The sequence below is a fragment of the Rhinatrema bivittatum genome, chromosome 6, assembly GCF_901001135.1.
Source record: "Rhinatrema bivittatum chromosome 6, aRhiBiv1.1, whole genome shotgun sequence".
Lineage (NCBI taxonomy): Eukaryota > Metazoa > Chordata > Amphibia > Gymnophiona > Rhinatrematidae > Rhinatrema > Rhinatrema bivittatum.
Window position 1 is genome coordinate 328061071 of NC_042620.1, and position 17452 is coordinate 328078522.

Sequence of the window (17452 nt, forward strand, 5' to 3'; positions counted from 1 at the left end):
GGACCCTTGGTCTGACCCAGTATGGCATTTTCTTATGTTCTTATGTTCTTATGTCCCTAGTCAGGGTTTTTGGCATTCAGGTAAGTTTCCTTTTGCCTTTGATTCCCTTGTGGTGGCAGTGCCTTGGTGCCCTCTAGCCATTGATGCTTGCTGCCATCGCTTTTGACTTTGCGGCCCTTTTGTTTCACCCTGACATGGCCACATCCAGTTTTCGCTGATGCCCCCAATTTACAAGGACCATGTTTATCACTGTTCCTCATGAGGAGTGTGTATCCTCTGCCTGGGGGGGTGGGGGGGCATCTCATGATTTCTGAGGTAGTCGCTTATGCAAAGGGACATTGGTTTTGACTTGACAAGTTGGATCAGCTCTTCGGATTGAGGAAGTCCAAGCCATTGGCTTTGGCAGCCTTGGCGGGACCTTGGAGCCGCACCGTTGGACACCATGCCATCGGCAATGGCGGGACCGTCTGTTCCATTGATGCCGACAGCGGAAAGGGGCATTGGAGGCCAACCATTGTCAATCTCCTTCGGGCTGAGTACACTGGGTCCGTCGTCTTGAACCTCGGCATGGGGAAAGACAGGGCCAAGCATCAAGGGAAGCCTAAGAAGCATCGGCACTGGTCCCTGTCAATGCAAGATACTGGGCGCGAGGATGCAACAGCTATTGCTGCGATGCCCACAAAGCAGCCCCTGTGACAAGGAGAGCTTATCCTCTATTGGTGCTGGGGGGGGGGGGTCTGCAGCGGTCTCCACCGGTCCTGGTGCCAGTCAGATACCCTCGCGGGTCTGAGCAAGATTTGGCCACCTCTTCTTCCTGCTAGTTGGGTTTGGCATTGGCAATGCTTGAGCTGGCGTGCCAAATCCAGTTGGCGGTGGAATGAGCACTTCAGGGCTCAGGTCCTGTGGCACCGGACCTGGTGCCTCCCTTCCTCGTACCGCTTCTGGAGAAGCTAAACGTGCTTATTGGTGCTTTACCAACTCAGCTGGCATTAGTTCACAGGCAACATCGATACCTGGCAGGGCACAGAGGCCTCCCCCTACTGACATGCTGGTCGTTGCTGGCTCCTCCTTCTTCGAGGAAGCTCTGCAGAGGCTGGCGGAGTCGCTGAGGCCAGTAATCCCCATCCAGTTCTACCGGTGCCTGCACCTTCTGATGAAAGCGGAGCACCTAGGTCCCCATCCTCTGTAGCATACAGTGAGTATGAGGGACCCTTTGATTCCTGCGGGGATCATGCGACGGAGTCCTCCACTGAGGGCTCAATGGTCTCCCATCAGACCCTTCTCTTCCAGATGAATGAAGGAAGTCCCTGCCTGAGGACTTGACCTTTTCAGGGTTTGTAGGATTGATGGCAGAGACCATCCCATTTCAACGTTTGACAGAGGAGGATGCCAGGCACAAAATGCTTGAATTCCTCCAGTTTGTGGAGATTGTGGTGGTCCCCAGTATATGAGATCCTTAAGGAGTTGCTGCTGAGGATATAGAAACACCACCTCTCATTTACTAAAAGGCAGACGTGTCTACCTCGTTCAGAAGGCTGCCAGATTCGATAAGCATCAGCTGCCTCACCAGGTGGTGGTCTAATCTGCTCTCAAGAAGGCCAAGCACTCTCTGACCCATTCCTCAACACCCCTGGGGAAGGACCACAGAGCAATGACGCTCTTGGAAGGTGTCCAAAGCACGTTTATGTTTAAACAATTTTATTAAATTTTGTCAAAGTACAAAAAGACAAGAATACGTTTGTCTGGGCGCGGTTTGTTCTGCCACCGCCCCCAGCAGTACTGACAACAACCACAACAATAACAGAACTGAAACCCCAGTACCAAACCCCCCCCCCCCACCCAATCACCGTCTATCTTTGTCCAGTGAACTTTTCACAAGAAAGTCCAGTCCATCACTGAGCGCACCCGCGTCCAACGTTGTGAGCAGAACAAGAAGAATAAACCCCTTCCGCACTTGCTCCTCGGATTTGGATTCGTTGTGTGTCAGTCATTTAGAATTCGGCTCCGAGCCCGGTGCGGGAGCGATTGAATATATGGTTCCCAAATGTCTAAGAATCTCTTCCGCAACTGTGGAGGTCCTTTGGAAGAGAGAGACTCCATATGCATCATGGTAAACAAAAGGTTTCTCCACACCCAAAAGGAGGGTGGATCTACCTCTCGCCATTGTCCAAGGATTGCTCTCCTCCCCACCGTACTCGCCTTTTGGATAAAAAGGCGAGTACCCAGATCACGGATCCGCAGCTCCGGGATATAACCAAACAGCCACAGTGGAGCAACTGGGATGGAAACCCCCAATATCCCAGCTATATATTTTCCAAAGCACGTTTATTGCTCGCATCGCTGCCTACCAGCTCTGTGAGCCAGCACTTGCAGGATATGTGGAAGCAGGTGCAGGAGGTGGCTGAGCAGCTGCCTCAACAGCAGCAAGACACCTTCATATTGCTGGTGCACAGGGGTTTGGAGTACATAAAACATATAAGGTCTGTGTGAGCAACAATGTTTTTGAGACAGCATCGAGATTCTTTGCAGTGGGAATTGGCGCCCACAGAAAGGCTTGGCTGCGGGCCTTGGATGTCTGACCGGAGGTACTGGAATGACTTGCTGACTTGCCATGTTCTGGAGATCATCTCTTTGGACATAGGGTGAGAAATGCTGTGGCCCAACTTCAGGACCACCATGAGACCCTCCAACAACTCTCCGCCAGTACTCCGGAACCACCCTCATCCAGTAGGCTGTCGAGACCGGGGGCAAGGAAGCCTTTTCTTTTGCCAGAGGAAGTACTATCCTCTGCCTCCTTGCTCCAGTTAACACTATCAGGGCACCTGCGGCCATCCCAGGCAGTAGAAAGCCCCCAGATCCCACCCGGCTCATCAGAGAACTTCAGGGAAGGGATTTTGACTGGACCATAGGGAACATAAGCCAGTTGCCCATACCTGGGATGATGGACCCTCCGGATGGGGGCAGGTTGCAGTTCTTTGAACCAGACACCTGGTGTAATCTTGGACCAGTGGGTTCTGTCCATTGTCTGCCAAGGATACCAATTGAATCTACTGGGTGTCCTGCTGAATTACCTTCTGTGCCCACATTAGGGGCCGGTAGCGCAAGTGGAACTCTCCTCCCTCTTAATGGCCAGAACGGTGGAGCACGTACCACTGGGGCAAACAGGGCTGTGATTCTACTCCAGATACTTCCTGATTTCAAACAGAACAGGAGGACTCCATCCCATCCTATACCTAAGGGCCTTGAACAAGTTACTAAAAAGAGAGGAATTCAAGATGGTTTCCGTGGGTATCTTGATTCCCCCTTTTGCAATAAAGGGACTGGCTATGCTCCTTCGACCTAAAGCACTCATATTGAGATCTTCCCAAGTCAAGGAAGTATCTCAGATTGTGGTGGGAATATAGCAATTCCACGGGTCTCAAACAGGTACATGGCCCTGAGCACCATTCTGAGGTAAATGAGCCAAGGGAGTAACATGGACAGTTGCGGCCATATGGTCAAGGGCATAGACCTGATGGCCCCTGCCTGAGACATGCTCTTGACCAATCAATCGTCCAGATACTGGAAGACCAGCACTCCCAGTCTGTGGAGGCGTGCTGCCACTACAGCCAGGCATTTTGTGAAGTCCCATGGGGCAGACACAACACTCAGTCCTGGAATTGCCATGTTCCCACCACAGTTCTGAGATATTGAGATCTTCCCAGGTGAAGAAGTATGAGTGCTTTAGGTTGAGGGAGCATAGCCAGTCCCCTTTTTTGCAAAAGGGGGATCAAGGTACCCAGGGAAACCATCTTGAATTCTTCTCTTTTTAGTAACTTGTTCATAGCCCCTCATTGGCCGAGACAGGTCTAGTTTCCACCTCTATGGGAGTTGTGCATCCAGAGACTTGATCAGTCTGGGGATTTCCCTAGATCTCATCACACAAGATCAAGGCAGGCTGCGATATCCCAATCTCCAGATGCTGTTGCTCACAACCTGGATGTTGAGAGGTTAGTCCTGCAGTCCCTTGACCTTTCAGAGAATGTGTGTCTGGTCCTGCTGGCTTCTAGAAAGCCTTCCGCTAGAAAGTCTTATGGACTGAAGTGGAGGTGGTTTTCCATGTGATGTGAGCAGAAGGCTCCAGATCCATTCTTGTGCCCCACAACAAAAGCTGCTTGAATACCTCCTACACTTATTGGAGGCTGGCTTAAAGTCCAACTCCGTTAGAGTTCATCTGAATACATTTGGTGCATACCACCATGGTGTAGATGGTACACCCATCTCTGAACAGCCTATAGTTGTACGTTTCATGTGCGGCTTGCTTCAGTTGAAGCCTCCTGCTGTGTCTTGGGGTCCTCAATGTGATGTTAGCTCAGCTGATGAAAGCTCCTTTTGAGCCACTGTGCACCTATGACATGAAATACCTGATCTGGAAGGTCATATTTTTGATGGCAATCACTTCAGCGAGCTTGAGGTCTTGGTTGGTGACTTATCCACTTTTATACTAGAGATGTGCATTGTTCTTTCAGTTCAGGCTTCGTTTTCGGGCCCCCATGGGAAAATCTGTTTTTCCTGCGGTTCGTTTTTTTTTTTGTTGTTGTTGAAATTGACTAATTCATGAAAAACTAATGCACATCTCTACTTTATACTAAGTTCTATCATGATAGGTGGTCCTGCATACGCACCCTGAGTTCCTGCCTAAGGTGGTGATGGATTTCCATCTTAACCAGTCAATTGTCCTGCCAATATTCTTTCCCAGGCCCCATTCACACCAAGGCGAATTAGCACTGCATAGTTTGGACTGCAAGCAAGCCTTAGCCTTCTATCTAGAATGGACAGAAGCCCATAGGCAGTCCACCCAACTTTTTGTTTCTTTTGATAGGAATAGGTTAGGCATTGCCATTGCTAGATAGACAGTATCCAATTGGCAAGCAGATTTCATCTCCTTCTGTTATGCCCAGGCGGGATTGCATCTTGGGGGTCATGTGAAGTCTCATTCTGTCAGACCCATGACAGCGTTGGTGGCTCTCTTGCAAACAGTTCCTGTGGAGGAGATCTGTAAGGCTGCAATGTGGAGTTCTCGCCATACATTCACATCACATTACTGTCTGGATAGGGATGGACGGCGCGACAGTAGGGTTCGGCCGGTCTGTCCTTCGGAACCTGTTTGGGAGAGTTGGGTTCTACACCACAATCTAGGGCCCATTGTTTGGGTTTAGACTGTCTCCTCCCTGTGTTACCGACAGCACCAGTGTTGTGCCTGTTCACACCTGGTTAGGTGTCTGTTGTTCCCCTTTTGTGTTGGGGAGGAGCCTGTAGCTAGGCGTTCACCCATGTTTGGGGACTACCATCCTGTTTGTCCTCGGAGAAAGTAGAGTAACCTGTAACAGATGTTAGTCCTCACAAAACCCGCCCGCCAAGCCATGGAGTTGGGTTTCTTCTGGTTTTTTAAAAATTTTTAATTGTAATTCTATGTTGCGTCCATGCAGTCTCGTATGGTGTAGGGCATGCTCATTGTGCCTAGTCAAAGTTCTAGAAACTTTGACATTAGTTTTCCGCATTGGGGCTCCATCTGATGATGTCACGCGTGTGAGGACGAACATCCTGCTGTCCTCAGAGAACACTTGTTACAGGTAAGCAACTCTGGTTTCCTAGCGTGTAGCAGATGGACTCAGGACCAGTGGATATAGTGTATTCCTGTTAGCAGTTGGAGACTGATCAGATTTCAATCTGACGTCAGCCCCTAGTACATATACCCCTGCAGGAAGTGCAGCTCCTCAGTATTTTCCGCCTCTTTCTTTTTTTTTTTGGCGGCAGCAGCGTCCTTGTGACTAAGGAAGACATTAGCTATGTATTGGCCAGAGGTGAGCCTGCTTTAGTACTTAGAAGTTGCCAACTTGCTTCTTTAATCAGACATGGATTTTGTTTGGGCCCTACAGAAAACCTACATTTGTTACCAAATATGTTGAATCCGATGATGAAGAAATGTTGGATGATGTTCTTAATGAAGATGTATCGAACGAAAATTCTGAAAACGATGTTGATGTGAATAGTTTACCTAAAGGTAGTTGATGCATCTTTTTTCTGAATTTAATAATATAACCCAGCCACAGGATCTCTTTGGGGGGTGAGGGGAGTGTGGCATGTGTCACTTAGCATAACGAACTGTACTTTCTAATCCTAAAAAAGGAGCTTCAGAAAAGCAATTTTGTAGATAATTTAAATGTTACAGTAGATTTATTTTTTTTTAGCCAGGTTATGCTGAAATGCTCTCGTATGCAAATGTTATTGAAGTATAATGCTTTATACCCTTTCAGGGAGAAGATAAATTTAAAATTAAAATGTATTTGCACTGTGATTGAAAAGGCCCCCTTCAGGTACTGTGCTTCTAGCTATTTCTGAACCCTTACCAGTACATGTTAGAGAGCTGATTCATGTTCTCTTATGTCCTGCAAGGGTTTAGTGTAGTGTCCAGGAAGGAATTGACTTATTGGTGCCTCCTGCTTTCCAAATGATCTAGAGAAAATAGTTTAAAATGGCTTATGTGCTGATATACTGTTTGGTCATTGAAAGATATTGTGATACGTGATTAAATCCTGTGCATTCAGGGGAAAATTGCCCCTTAGCGTCTGTAGGGAGAAATTATTTTACGATGCCTCTGGTCAACTGTTCTGTATGTCAGAGCTGCAGTGGTCCAGGAGCTTGTGCAAACCATTTAAATCCTTAGGGCCAGAATTTAGAAGGTTTACGCACGCCGGGCCTATTTTAAAAAGGCGACACGCGTAAAGCCCCGGGACGCGTATAAGTCCTGGGGCTTGCAAAAAGGGGCGGGGAAGGGATGGGGGTCAGGCTCCTGGCACAGCGGCCGCTGTGCCGGGGATCGTGTGCCTGCAGTCGGCCAGTGGGTGCGACTTACTTCAGCCCCAGGGTTGAAGTAAGTTTTGGAACAAAACTAAGGAAAAAAAAAGGTAGGGGGGGAAAGGCGGGGGAGGTAAGGAAAGGGAAGGTGTGGGGGGGGGGGGGGGTAGGGAATGGGGGAAGGCAGTGCGCGCAAGGTGCACAATTGTGCACCCTCTTGTGCGCGCCGACCCCCGATTTTATAACATGTGCGTGCCTGCGCGCACATGTTATAAAATCGGGCATACGTGTGTGCGCGCGCGCTCCTTTTAAAAAAAATACCCCTTAATATTTACGTCTTCGCTTTTTCAACAAAAGCTCTTCTTGAGGGGCTCCCTGGATTCCATCAACTTTTTCTTTTTCTTCTCAAGGCAAAAGGAAGATGTTTATGTTCTTTGAAAAATTATTTTCCTCTGAGACTTTTTCTCAACTCAAGTCCTAGAGGGCTACAAAGAGGTCTGGATTTCAGAACATCCATGACGACTATAAATTGTATTGTATTGTATGAGAGATGTATTCATCTGAGTTGAGAATCCAGTCGGCATATTTGCAATAGTGGCTTCTAGAGTAGTTTCAGGATTTAGGGAAGTGTTTCAGTACAGCTTGTTTTTCATTCAATTGCATTGAAATGCTGCTCTAAACCAAAGGATTTTAGAATGATTTTATATAGAGAGAAGTGCCAGCTAGTACTAGAAGTAGTTTAACATTTTGTTTTCCAAACTTATGTGCTTGTAAATATTTTTTTCTTCTGTTTTTAAATTAAATCAATCTAGGTACAGTGGTCGTGCAGCCAGAACCAGTGCTAAATGAAGATAAAGATGATTTTAAAGGTCCTGAATTTAGAAGCAGAACAAAACTTAAAGTTGAAACTCCCAAGAAACGTGCAGGTAAATAAAAACTTAAGACTACCTTTCAAATATTCTTAACTCACACTGGGATGACTGAATGTACAGGTTTCTTCAAATTGACTTCCAAATAACCCCATTTAACTTATTTAATGATAATTATCTTGAATCCAGCAGATGGCATGATCTTAGCTGGCTTTTCCAGCAGGAAGTTACGTCCAACAAAGTTGACTAAGAGATTATATTAGGCGGGTGTGTTGAATGTGGCATGCTTAGATTTGAGGAAATCCTTTGGAACTCTTTCACGCAATGTGATTGTAAATTAGCTGAGCACTCTAGGTATGGGTATTAAGAAATTAAATGGAGTTTACGCCCTAAGAGGTGGTGAATTCAAGAAAGCATGGGATGAGCATAGAGGAGCCTTAGTTGAGGTAACCAAGGGTAAAGCTGTGGATGCAGTATGGGCCTGGCAGTCTGCTGTTTTGTGTTTCGGTTAAATATGTAGTTTGCAGTTTTTGTAATCAAAATTCTTAATTTAGCTGCATATTTTAGCATTTTCATTTCTTAGTGGTTCAGTGTCTGAATATATTTTAGTTAATTTGGCTAACCTTATCTGCTACACAATAGGAATTTTCCTTAAGTTGCATGACATTTGTATTTCTCTGAATTTTTTTCCCCATGTACTGTGCATTATGATTTAGCCCCATGAGACATAACCAAACTGGACAGGCAATAATGATAATATCTGGTATTTAGTACTATGGTAAATAGAGTTGAAAATTTGTTAAATGATACAAAATCCAAAGGAGAAATTATGCTTAATCAAAAATGGCTTCCAATATTTAATTTGACTAGCAAAACCAAATTTCAGTGCTTAAGGGTACAGGTCTACCCTTTTTTACATTCTTCATAAGAAATTGCCATGCTGGGTCAGACCAAGGGTCCATCAAGCCCAGCATCCTGTTTCCAACAGAGGCCAAACCAGGCCACAAGAACCTTATCGGTTGAGCACAAATTGCTATCCAGTCCCCCCAGTTATTGTTTGTTTTTAGATATTGAAACATGTTTCTTTTCTAGGTGCAAGGGGTTATTGGAACACTTTTTTTTTTTAATGGAACTATCTCTGTTTTAAAACAAATTAAATTGAAACTGCTTTTGCTATAAGGCATAAACAAATGTGTGACATGGTGCAGAGTCCATTTTCCTGTGTTTAGATAGACTGAAAATTTGGGTGAAATAAAATGTTACACTAATTGTGAAGAGCAGAGAGTGTTTTTAATAGCTTGCCTAGTTGTAAGGTGCCCAAATTTTATACTTGCAGAAAATGAGCTGCAAGTGTGCATATGCTTTGCTCCTGCTTTTCTGTGAACAGCTGATTGGACTAAATACAGCATATATATTTGAAAATAAAATGTGTGACTGGTGCTTTCCTACCCCTGACCTGAACACCTCTTTTAATTCTACGAAAAGTATGCAAATTTGGAAAGCCTGCGCATGCATTTATACTTTAGCGGCTATAAAAGAAGATAACTTTCAATCACAACAATCTACTGGGTAAATAACCTTTTTGAAAATTGCCCTCTAGATGTCCTTAAGAACTGGATTTAGTTGTAGAACTCTTTGCTTATGAATAAAAAAAAACAAAACAAAAATTGGAAGAAGGATCCAACAGAAGAAAATAGGATAATGCATAAGTGTTGGCAAGTTAAATGTAAGACATTGAGAAGACAGGCTAAGAGAATTTGAAAAGAAGTTGGCCGTAGAGGCAAAAACTCACAGTAAAAACTTCTTAAAATATATCTGAAGCAGAAAGCCTGTGAGAGAGTCAGTTGGACCGTTAGATGATCGAGGGGTTAAAGGGGCACTTAGAGAAGATAAGGCCATCGCGGAAAGATTAAATGATTTCTTTGCTTCGGTGTTTACTGAAGAGGATGTTGGGGAGATGCCCGTTCCAGAGAAGGTTTTCATGGGTAATGATTCAGATGGACTGAACCAAATCACGGTGAACCTAGATGATGTGGTTGGCCTAATGGACAAACTGAAGAGTAGTGTAAATCACCTGGACCGGATGGTATACACCCCAGAGTTCTGAAGGAACTAAAAAATGAAATTTCAGACCTATTAGTAAAAATTTGTAACCTATCATTAAAATCATCCATTCCCTGTACGTACCAGGATCAGTGGAACAAAGTCAGCAAGGCTTTTCCCAGGGCAAGTCTTGCCTCACAAATCTGCTTCACTTTTTTTGAAGGAGTTAATAAACATGTGGATAAAGGTGAACCAGTAGATGTAGTGTACTTGGATTTTCAGAAGGAGTTTGACAAAGTTCCTTGTGAGAGGCTTCTAGGAAAAGTAAAAAGTCGTGGAATAGGTGGCAATGTTCTTTCGTGGATTACAAACTGGTTAAAAGACAGGAAACAGAGAGTAGGATTAAATGGACAATTTTCTCAGTGGAAGGGGAGTGGGCAGTGGAGTGCCCCAGGGATCTGTATTGGGACCCTTACTTTTCAATATATTTATTAATGATCTGGAAAGAAATACGAGGAGTAAGGTAATCAAATTTGCAGATGATACAAAATTATTCAGAGTAGTTAAATCACAAGCAGATTGTGATAAATTGCAGGAAGACCTTGTGAGACTGGAAAATTGGGCATCCAAATGGCAGATGAAATTTAATGTGGATAAGTGCAAGGTGATGCATATAGGGAAAAATAACCCATGCTATAATTACACAATGTTGGGTTCCATATTAGGTGCTACAACCCAAGAAAGAGATCTAGGTGTCATAGTGGATAACACATTGAAATCGTCGGCTCAGTGTGCTGCGGCAGTCAAAAAAGCAAACAGAATGTTGGGAATTATTAGAAAGGGAATGGTGAATAAAACGGAAAATGTCATAATGCCTCTGTATTTCTCCATGGCGAGACTGCACATTGAATAGTGTGTACAATTCTGGTCGCCGCATCTCTAATCGGAGAAAATTCTTTTTCACTCAACGCACAATTAAGCTCTGGAATTTGTTGCCAAAGGATGTGGTTAGTGCAGTTATTGTAGCTAGGTTCAAAAAAGGATTGGATAAGTTCTTGGAGGAGAAGTCAGTTACCTGCTATTAATCAAGTTGACTTAGGGAATAGCCACTGCTATTACTGGTATCAGTAGCATGGGATCTTCTTAGTGTTTGAGTACTTGCCAGGTACTTGTCGCCTGGATTGGCCACTGTTGGAAACAGGATGCTGGGCTTGATGCACCCTTGGTCTGACCCTTTATGGCATGTTCTTATGTTCTTAAGGTAAAAAAAAAAATTGTTTTTGTTCTGCCTAGTATTTTGAGACATGTGTTATACCTATGGATAGCAGATTTCAGGCCAGGCTTTGAAGAATCTTTTCAGTGTTTGTTGGAGTGCTCCCAGGATTCTCTCTCTCTCTCTCGTAATTAGTGCTCAATTCCTGAACAGTCTTATCTCCTATTAACTTGCTGATCCTCTTTCATATTGTAGAGGAAGGTCTGCATGGAATTGTGAGCTGCACAGCATGTGGCCAACAAGTGAACCATTTTCAGAAAGATTCAATCCACAGACATCCTGCTCTAAAAGTCCTTATTTGTAAGGTATGTAATAATTTTGCATTAACGCAGAAAAAAACAAATTTTCCATTTGCTAGAACTGCCTTTGCTTTTGTCAAACTGGTTAGAGCAACAGCTTAGTCTGTGCCAGAGTATTTTTTTAATACTTTGATGTAGTCGTAAATAGTGTGGGTATGCTTGTGGGTGATTCTTTTTTCTTCCACATAAAATTTGTAAGCAGAACAAAACGTTGCAAAAATATCTAGTTTCCCCCCTAGTTCTCCTCTGTCCTCTCATCTTCAGCAGGGACAACCTATGAATTACTTCCAAGGGCAGAGGTATGTAACAAATATCTGAGTTGGGAAGCAGGGGTGAAAAACAGACTGGATTTGATGCAGCTATATCACTTGCAGCACTTCCACAGGTTCTTGAATCTGTTTAACTTTATGCATTGAAATAATAAACTGTAAGGAAAAAAAACCTCTCCACAAAAAGTGTTATCTGCAGTCATGAACTCAGAAATGATCCAAGAAAATAAGTCCTTAAGTTTTCTCCCTGTTTGCATTCAATAACCTGGCATAGGCATCATTTGGGTGCTTCCTAAAGTAACCCTTTCTTTGGTTAATCGGGACCTATTGAGGAAGAAGGAAGACATCTGCTGCATAACTTTTAACTGAGTGGTGTTAAATTGCTGAAGTTAAGTTTTACCCTAATTTGAAGAAAAATACATACACATTTATTGCACGCCTGGTAATGCACAAAAAGGGGATGGATTAGTACAAGTCTGACGGTAAATTTTAACACTTGTTGATTTCTTGCTGCTAATTAAAGTAGTAAATATAGCACAACACCACGCTAACTGAAAAAGCTATATAGAAGCTAGATTAAACACTGCCTTGATTTTTTTTTTTAATTCAAAGATACAAATATTCAGATGCTTTGAGCGTGCTGTTAGTGGGAATTTACTTTTGTGCTGTTTGCCATATTCAGGCATCTCAGCTTGGCGGCCCCCTCCCCCCACTAACTTGTATCAGTGCTATTTGGAAGCTCGGGGAGTTTTTTGCTGGCTGTTTTTGCTGAGCCCACCCTTCCCAGCCTGATGCATTAATGAGTCTGAAGAGGGACCTGTTAGAGGTTTTGGGGCTCCCCTAACTGGCTAGTCAGTGGGGGACAGCTTCTCAGTGGCTGCAGGCCCGGTGTCCCCGGTTTTGTTATGGGCGCGGTTGTCCACAAGCTTTTCTATGTGCAGATCTGCTGGGAAGCAGCTTGGTGGGTTGAGCAGCTGTTTGGCTAGGCCCAAGTTCCAGGTTTTTGCTCGGTCGCCGATGTGGTAGGAGTAAGAGTTCAGGATCTCAGTCTGCGAATCCCTGCACACCTGGTGTGTCTACTTCTGCTGCGGGTGTATCTACTTCTGCTGCAGGCCACACTGATAGAGACCCTGGTGGCATGGATGGCGAAAGCGACCCTTCCTCTCTGGAGGATGGGAAATTCCTCTGGGGCTGGAACTGTATAGCACAATATTGCATTTCTTCATAGAGATGGGTTGCCTGCTTGGATTGCCCAGGCACTGAAGATGCTGGGTGCTGAAGCCAAATGAGAATTCCATTTAGATTCTTTATGTGAAGCATTATGGATGATATTCAAGAATTGATCTTGAATGGGGTGCCTCAGATGCTATTTTTACAGGGGGACGAGTCTTGGTAGCATGGTTTCCCCTGAATCTGGCAGAGAGAGAGAGAACAGATGAGCCTTCTGAAAGTGGATTCACTGGTGTGTTCTTCACCAGGCGAGTGACTGTCCCTGTGGAAGGGGGAGTGGCTTGAAGGATGCGCAGGATAGGAGAATTGAGGCTAGCCTTATGCAGGCCTTGAGGTGGTGGCAATGAATTGCAGATGGTCTCTTGCTGCTCCCTGATGGATCGCTCTTCCTTGCTCTCAGGAAGTTGATGAGTCTGGTTTGAATTTAGAGCAATGCCCTATGGCCTCTCTAACCTGGATGAGTCCGATATCATCTGACCTTGGAAGCTAAGCAGGGTTGAACTTCAGCTATGGCTGACGAATGGCTGCTGAGACAGTCTAAAGCCTACTATTACAGAAATGGCCTTTTAAGGATCACTCTGGTTTGGGAGTGGAAAAAAAAAAGAAATGGCCAATAAGTGTGGTGAGTCCTAGGTTCCTCTGTTACTAGATGATTAAAAGCAGGTGCCATGTTCATTCAGCGTTGTGCTGGTGGTTTTCAAACATTTTAGAAGCTACAGAGGAGTGACTTTTTTTCATAAGGCTCGACCTTTGGGTAGGTTCGGTCCTTTGTCTCAGGCAGCTTAGATGGGGCATGGACTCACGTGGCAGTGCCCACTTCCCCCCCGAACCCTCAGTGAGGGTGTGCTGACACACTTCCAGGATCAAGAGGTGTAAGGGGTCCTCTGTCTCATTTTTATTGGAGGTGGATCAAGATCACATCAGGGCAGTGGTGTCTGGAGTTGATAAGAGATGGTTATGTTATGGAGTTTCTCAGTGTTCCTTGGGACATTTTCATGGTGTTTCCCTGCATCTCTCTGCAAAAGAGAGAGACCGTGGCATGTAAGTTGTCAGGACTCCTCACCTGCGGACTGTGATACCAGGTCCCATGTCTCAAGATAATTCATTCGCCCCATACTAGATCTCAAGGGAGTCATCCGGCTTTTGCAAGTGACCCGTTCCTGCATGGAAACCTTATGCTCGCTGATAACAGCTTTACAGTCGGGAGTTTATTAAGTCTCTGGTTTATCAGAGGAGTATCTGCATATTCCTTCTGGTTGGAGCATCAACAGTTTTCTTTGTTTTGCTGTTTTGGAACGACATTGTCTCTCTCTGAGCGCTACTGTTTGGGTTGGACACCGCACCCAGAACCTTCTCTGAGGTCATGGTGCTGGCAGCAGCAGTGTTGAGAGAGAATGGCATGCTGATCCACCCGTAGTTTGCCGATTGGCTGATTCGGACCAAGAGCCATGAAAGAGAATTTTCAGGCCCCATGCAGGGTGATCTCCTTGCTGCAGGAACTAAGTTGAGTGAACTTGGCCAAGAGCAATCTGCAGCCATTCCAGTCACTGGAGTATCTAGGTGTAAGACGCAGGACAGGTGTCCCTGTCGAAAGTCCACATTCATAACTGATGATGCTGGTATGACTATTGACAAATGATACGCCTGGCGGTGTAGTTTATCTACCGTGTCATGGGGTGATGGCAGTCATCCGAGAGGTGGTTCTGTGGACAAGGGTGCATTGAGTCCCTTTCAGTGCATACTGCTTTTGCATTGGAGTCCACAGTGTCAGAACTCCTTGATAAGATGTCAGTTCTGGTGGAGATGTGCATCCGACTGCAGTGGTGGTTCCCCTTTGAACACCAGACTGGCTACTACGCACATTGGGTAAGAGCCTACAAGATTGGGAGGCTTACTGCCAGGAATTGAAAGCACAGGGGCATTGGAGTACAGAGGAGTACCTCTGGAGTATCAGTTGGCAGGAAACCTGTGCCGTTTGGTTGTCATGCTTGCGATTCATCAATCACTTGCAGGATCGAGCGGTCAGAATAATGTCAGACAACATTGATTGGGCAGGGAGGAACCTAGAGCCAGCAAGTGTCACAGGAAATAGCCCAACTCATAGAATGAGCGGAAGTACGTCCGGAAGATCTCAGCCTTGCACATTGCAGGGAAAGTCAAAGTAAGAGCCAACTTTCTCAGCAAACAGTGTTTGGATGCAGGAGAAAGGGAATGGTGGGAAGCGTTCTAGCTCATAGTGGGCTGCTGAGGCCTCATTTGTAGGCTTGCTGGCGACATCGCACATTACGAAGGTTTCTCGCTTCTTCAGTTTTAGGAGAGATGAAATTTTCGGGCATTGATGCCCTTGTGCAGGAGTGGCCAGAAGGCAAGCTTCTATATGCCTTTCCCCTGTGGATCATGTTGGGCAGAATGATTCGGAAATCCAAGACACACAGAGTTGCTACTTCTGGTGGCACCAGATTGGGCAAGGAGGCTGTGGTATGCAGATCTGCGAAGGCGTCTGGTGGAGTATTCTCTTCAATTACCAGTCCACAGGAATTTGCTATGGCAGGGGCTTGTTCTCGAAGATCCGAGTTTTTTGTTTTACAATATGGCTTGGTTGCAAAAGCGTGGGTATTCCACTGCGGTGTTTTCCACCTTGCTTCGAGGCAAAGGTTATTCACCTCCTCAGTCTATGTTTGCGTTTGGCGAATGTTTTTGGCTTGCTGTGAGGAACGGAGGGGTTCATCTGCATTCAGTTAAAATCCTGCTCCGTTTGGGGAGCCAAGATGGCCACCGCATGAGACTTGCCGAAGGAGCTCTCTCTTAGCATTTTTTAATTCTTTTTCCTGATGAAGTTGGATTCCTTACAAGATGCCTCACACGAAGCGTAAAGCTATGTTAAAGAATAATTTACCTGATAAAGATGAAGGAATCCTACAAAGACTGAGAGTTTCTTCGAGGTAACCCTGAAAACACCGCAGTGGAAAACACTGAGGGCCGCTGCGGGAGAGAGCCAGGAGCTCGGCGCTCTCTCTATGGCCGATCTCGCTGAGTCCGGGGGCCCCTGAGGTCAGGCGCAGGTCGAATTGGAGGAAACATCGTGATCTCTGAGAGTGAGGAGGAGAGAGACGCTGACCCTAGAGCCTGACGGAGGAGGTGGAGAGGGTGCGAGAGAGGGAGAATGAGGAACTCCGGTTGGAGGAATTACCCAGAGTCCCAGACCCCCAATGATGGAACAGGCATGGGACATCGAGGAGAGTTTCGCACTACAAGAACCGGTAATATTAATGCCTGGAACAGTATTTTCATTGCAAAAACCACCAGTTGTAATGTTGGACTCGTTATGGAATGCTTTAGTTTCTATAGAGTTGGCTATATCAACTTTGACATAAGCGTTTTTGGAGACTAATAAAAGGGGATTAAATACCGATAAAGCTGTGAATTTACAATGAGAGAAAGTGGAAAAACTGGAAGAAAGAGTATCAAGGATGGAAAATGTTCAAATCAATTTAATCAGCAATTTTTGCAGAGAAAAAATTTGAGAACATTGAAAACTCTCTCTGTTATTTAAATTTGTGGGTTGTTAATTTCCTTTTGATTAAGAAAATATCCCCAGTTGAAATATTCAAAGAATATATGAAGGAATGTATTAAAATCCCTAAGGAAATAATACCTGTGGTTACTAAAGCTTTCTTTGTATCTAGGAAATCTTTGCCTTTAAATGGAGTAGAAGTACAGGAACAACGATCAATGAATATTTCTGAAATGATAGAGATGTCTTTGCAGACAGAAATTCAAACAAGGGGTATCTTACTAGTCTCATTTGTGGTTGAGCAGGACAGGAATCTTGTCATTAAATTCTTCTTTAGAAATAGAACGGCCCAATATTATGGGCAACAAGTATGGATCTATCCGGACATAGTTCGTCCTACACAGGAGCGCAGGAAAAAGTTCCTTCAAATGAGATCTGAAGTGACAAACCTGGGGCTAGTATGGTACTAAGGTACCCATGCAAATGTTTATTAAAATTCCAGGAGGAGAAATATATTTTCCTTGAACTGGAACAATTGAGGAGTCTTCTAGTGGGAAAGGTTGAAGTGCGAAACTAGTAAAAGTAGTGGGATGGCATCTCATGTGATGGTTTATTCCTTAAATTGAGTGGGAATGATGAGCTCCTATATTTTACTTTGTATCTACATTTTGGCTCCCAATATTTCCTTTTGTAACTAGAGATTTGGTACGAATTTTGAATTTATGTTTGTGATTCTTTTGTTGATAATGATATGTGAAATCTCTATTCTTGTGGTATATGACTGTAATATATCTGAAATGGCAAAATAAAATAAAAAATCCTGCTCAGTTTGGACTTTTGTAGGATGGGTTGTGTAAGGACTTGGCCCTTAATTCCTTGAAGGTACAGGTGGCAGCTCTGGCCTGTTTCTGAGGTCATGTGAATGGTGAACCTTTGTCTGCCCATCCGGTTTTGGCACGGCCTTGGAAGGGATGAAGCATCTTCATGCCCCTTGTGGTTGCTGGTGCCCATTTGGAGTCTTGATCTGGTTCTAGAATTCTGGCGGGTCCCACCTTTTTACCACTGCGTAGCTTCTTCCTGAGGTTACTTACTAAGGGATGAAGTTCTGCACGTAGAAT

General features: G+C 44.8%; 1 protein-coding gene across 4 annotated transcripts in view; it reads left to right on the forward strand.

Moving 5' to 3' along the window:
• ATRX (ATRX chromatin remodeler) overlaps positions 1–17452 on the forward strand; it is a 327972-nt gene that overhangs the window by 66997 nt on the left and 243523 nt on the right. For 2 of the 4 annotated variants that reach the window (XM_029607651.1, XM_029607652.1), the window contains exons 5-7: positions 5919–6043; positions 7650–7763; positions 11218–11327. In XM_029607651.1, coding sequence (XP_029463511.1) covers positions 5919–6043; positions 7650–7763; positions 11218–11327 — 349 coding nt within the window. Of the gene's footprint in view, positions 1–5918; positions 6044–7649; positions 7764–11217; positions 11328–17452 lie in introns of those variants that run through there. The other 2 variants (XM_029607653.1, XM_029607654.1) reach the window with 2 other exon arrangements.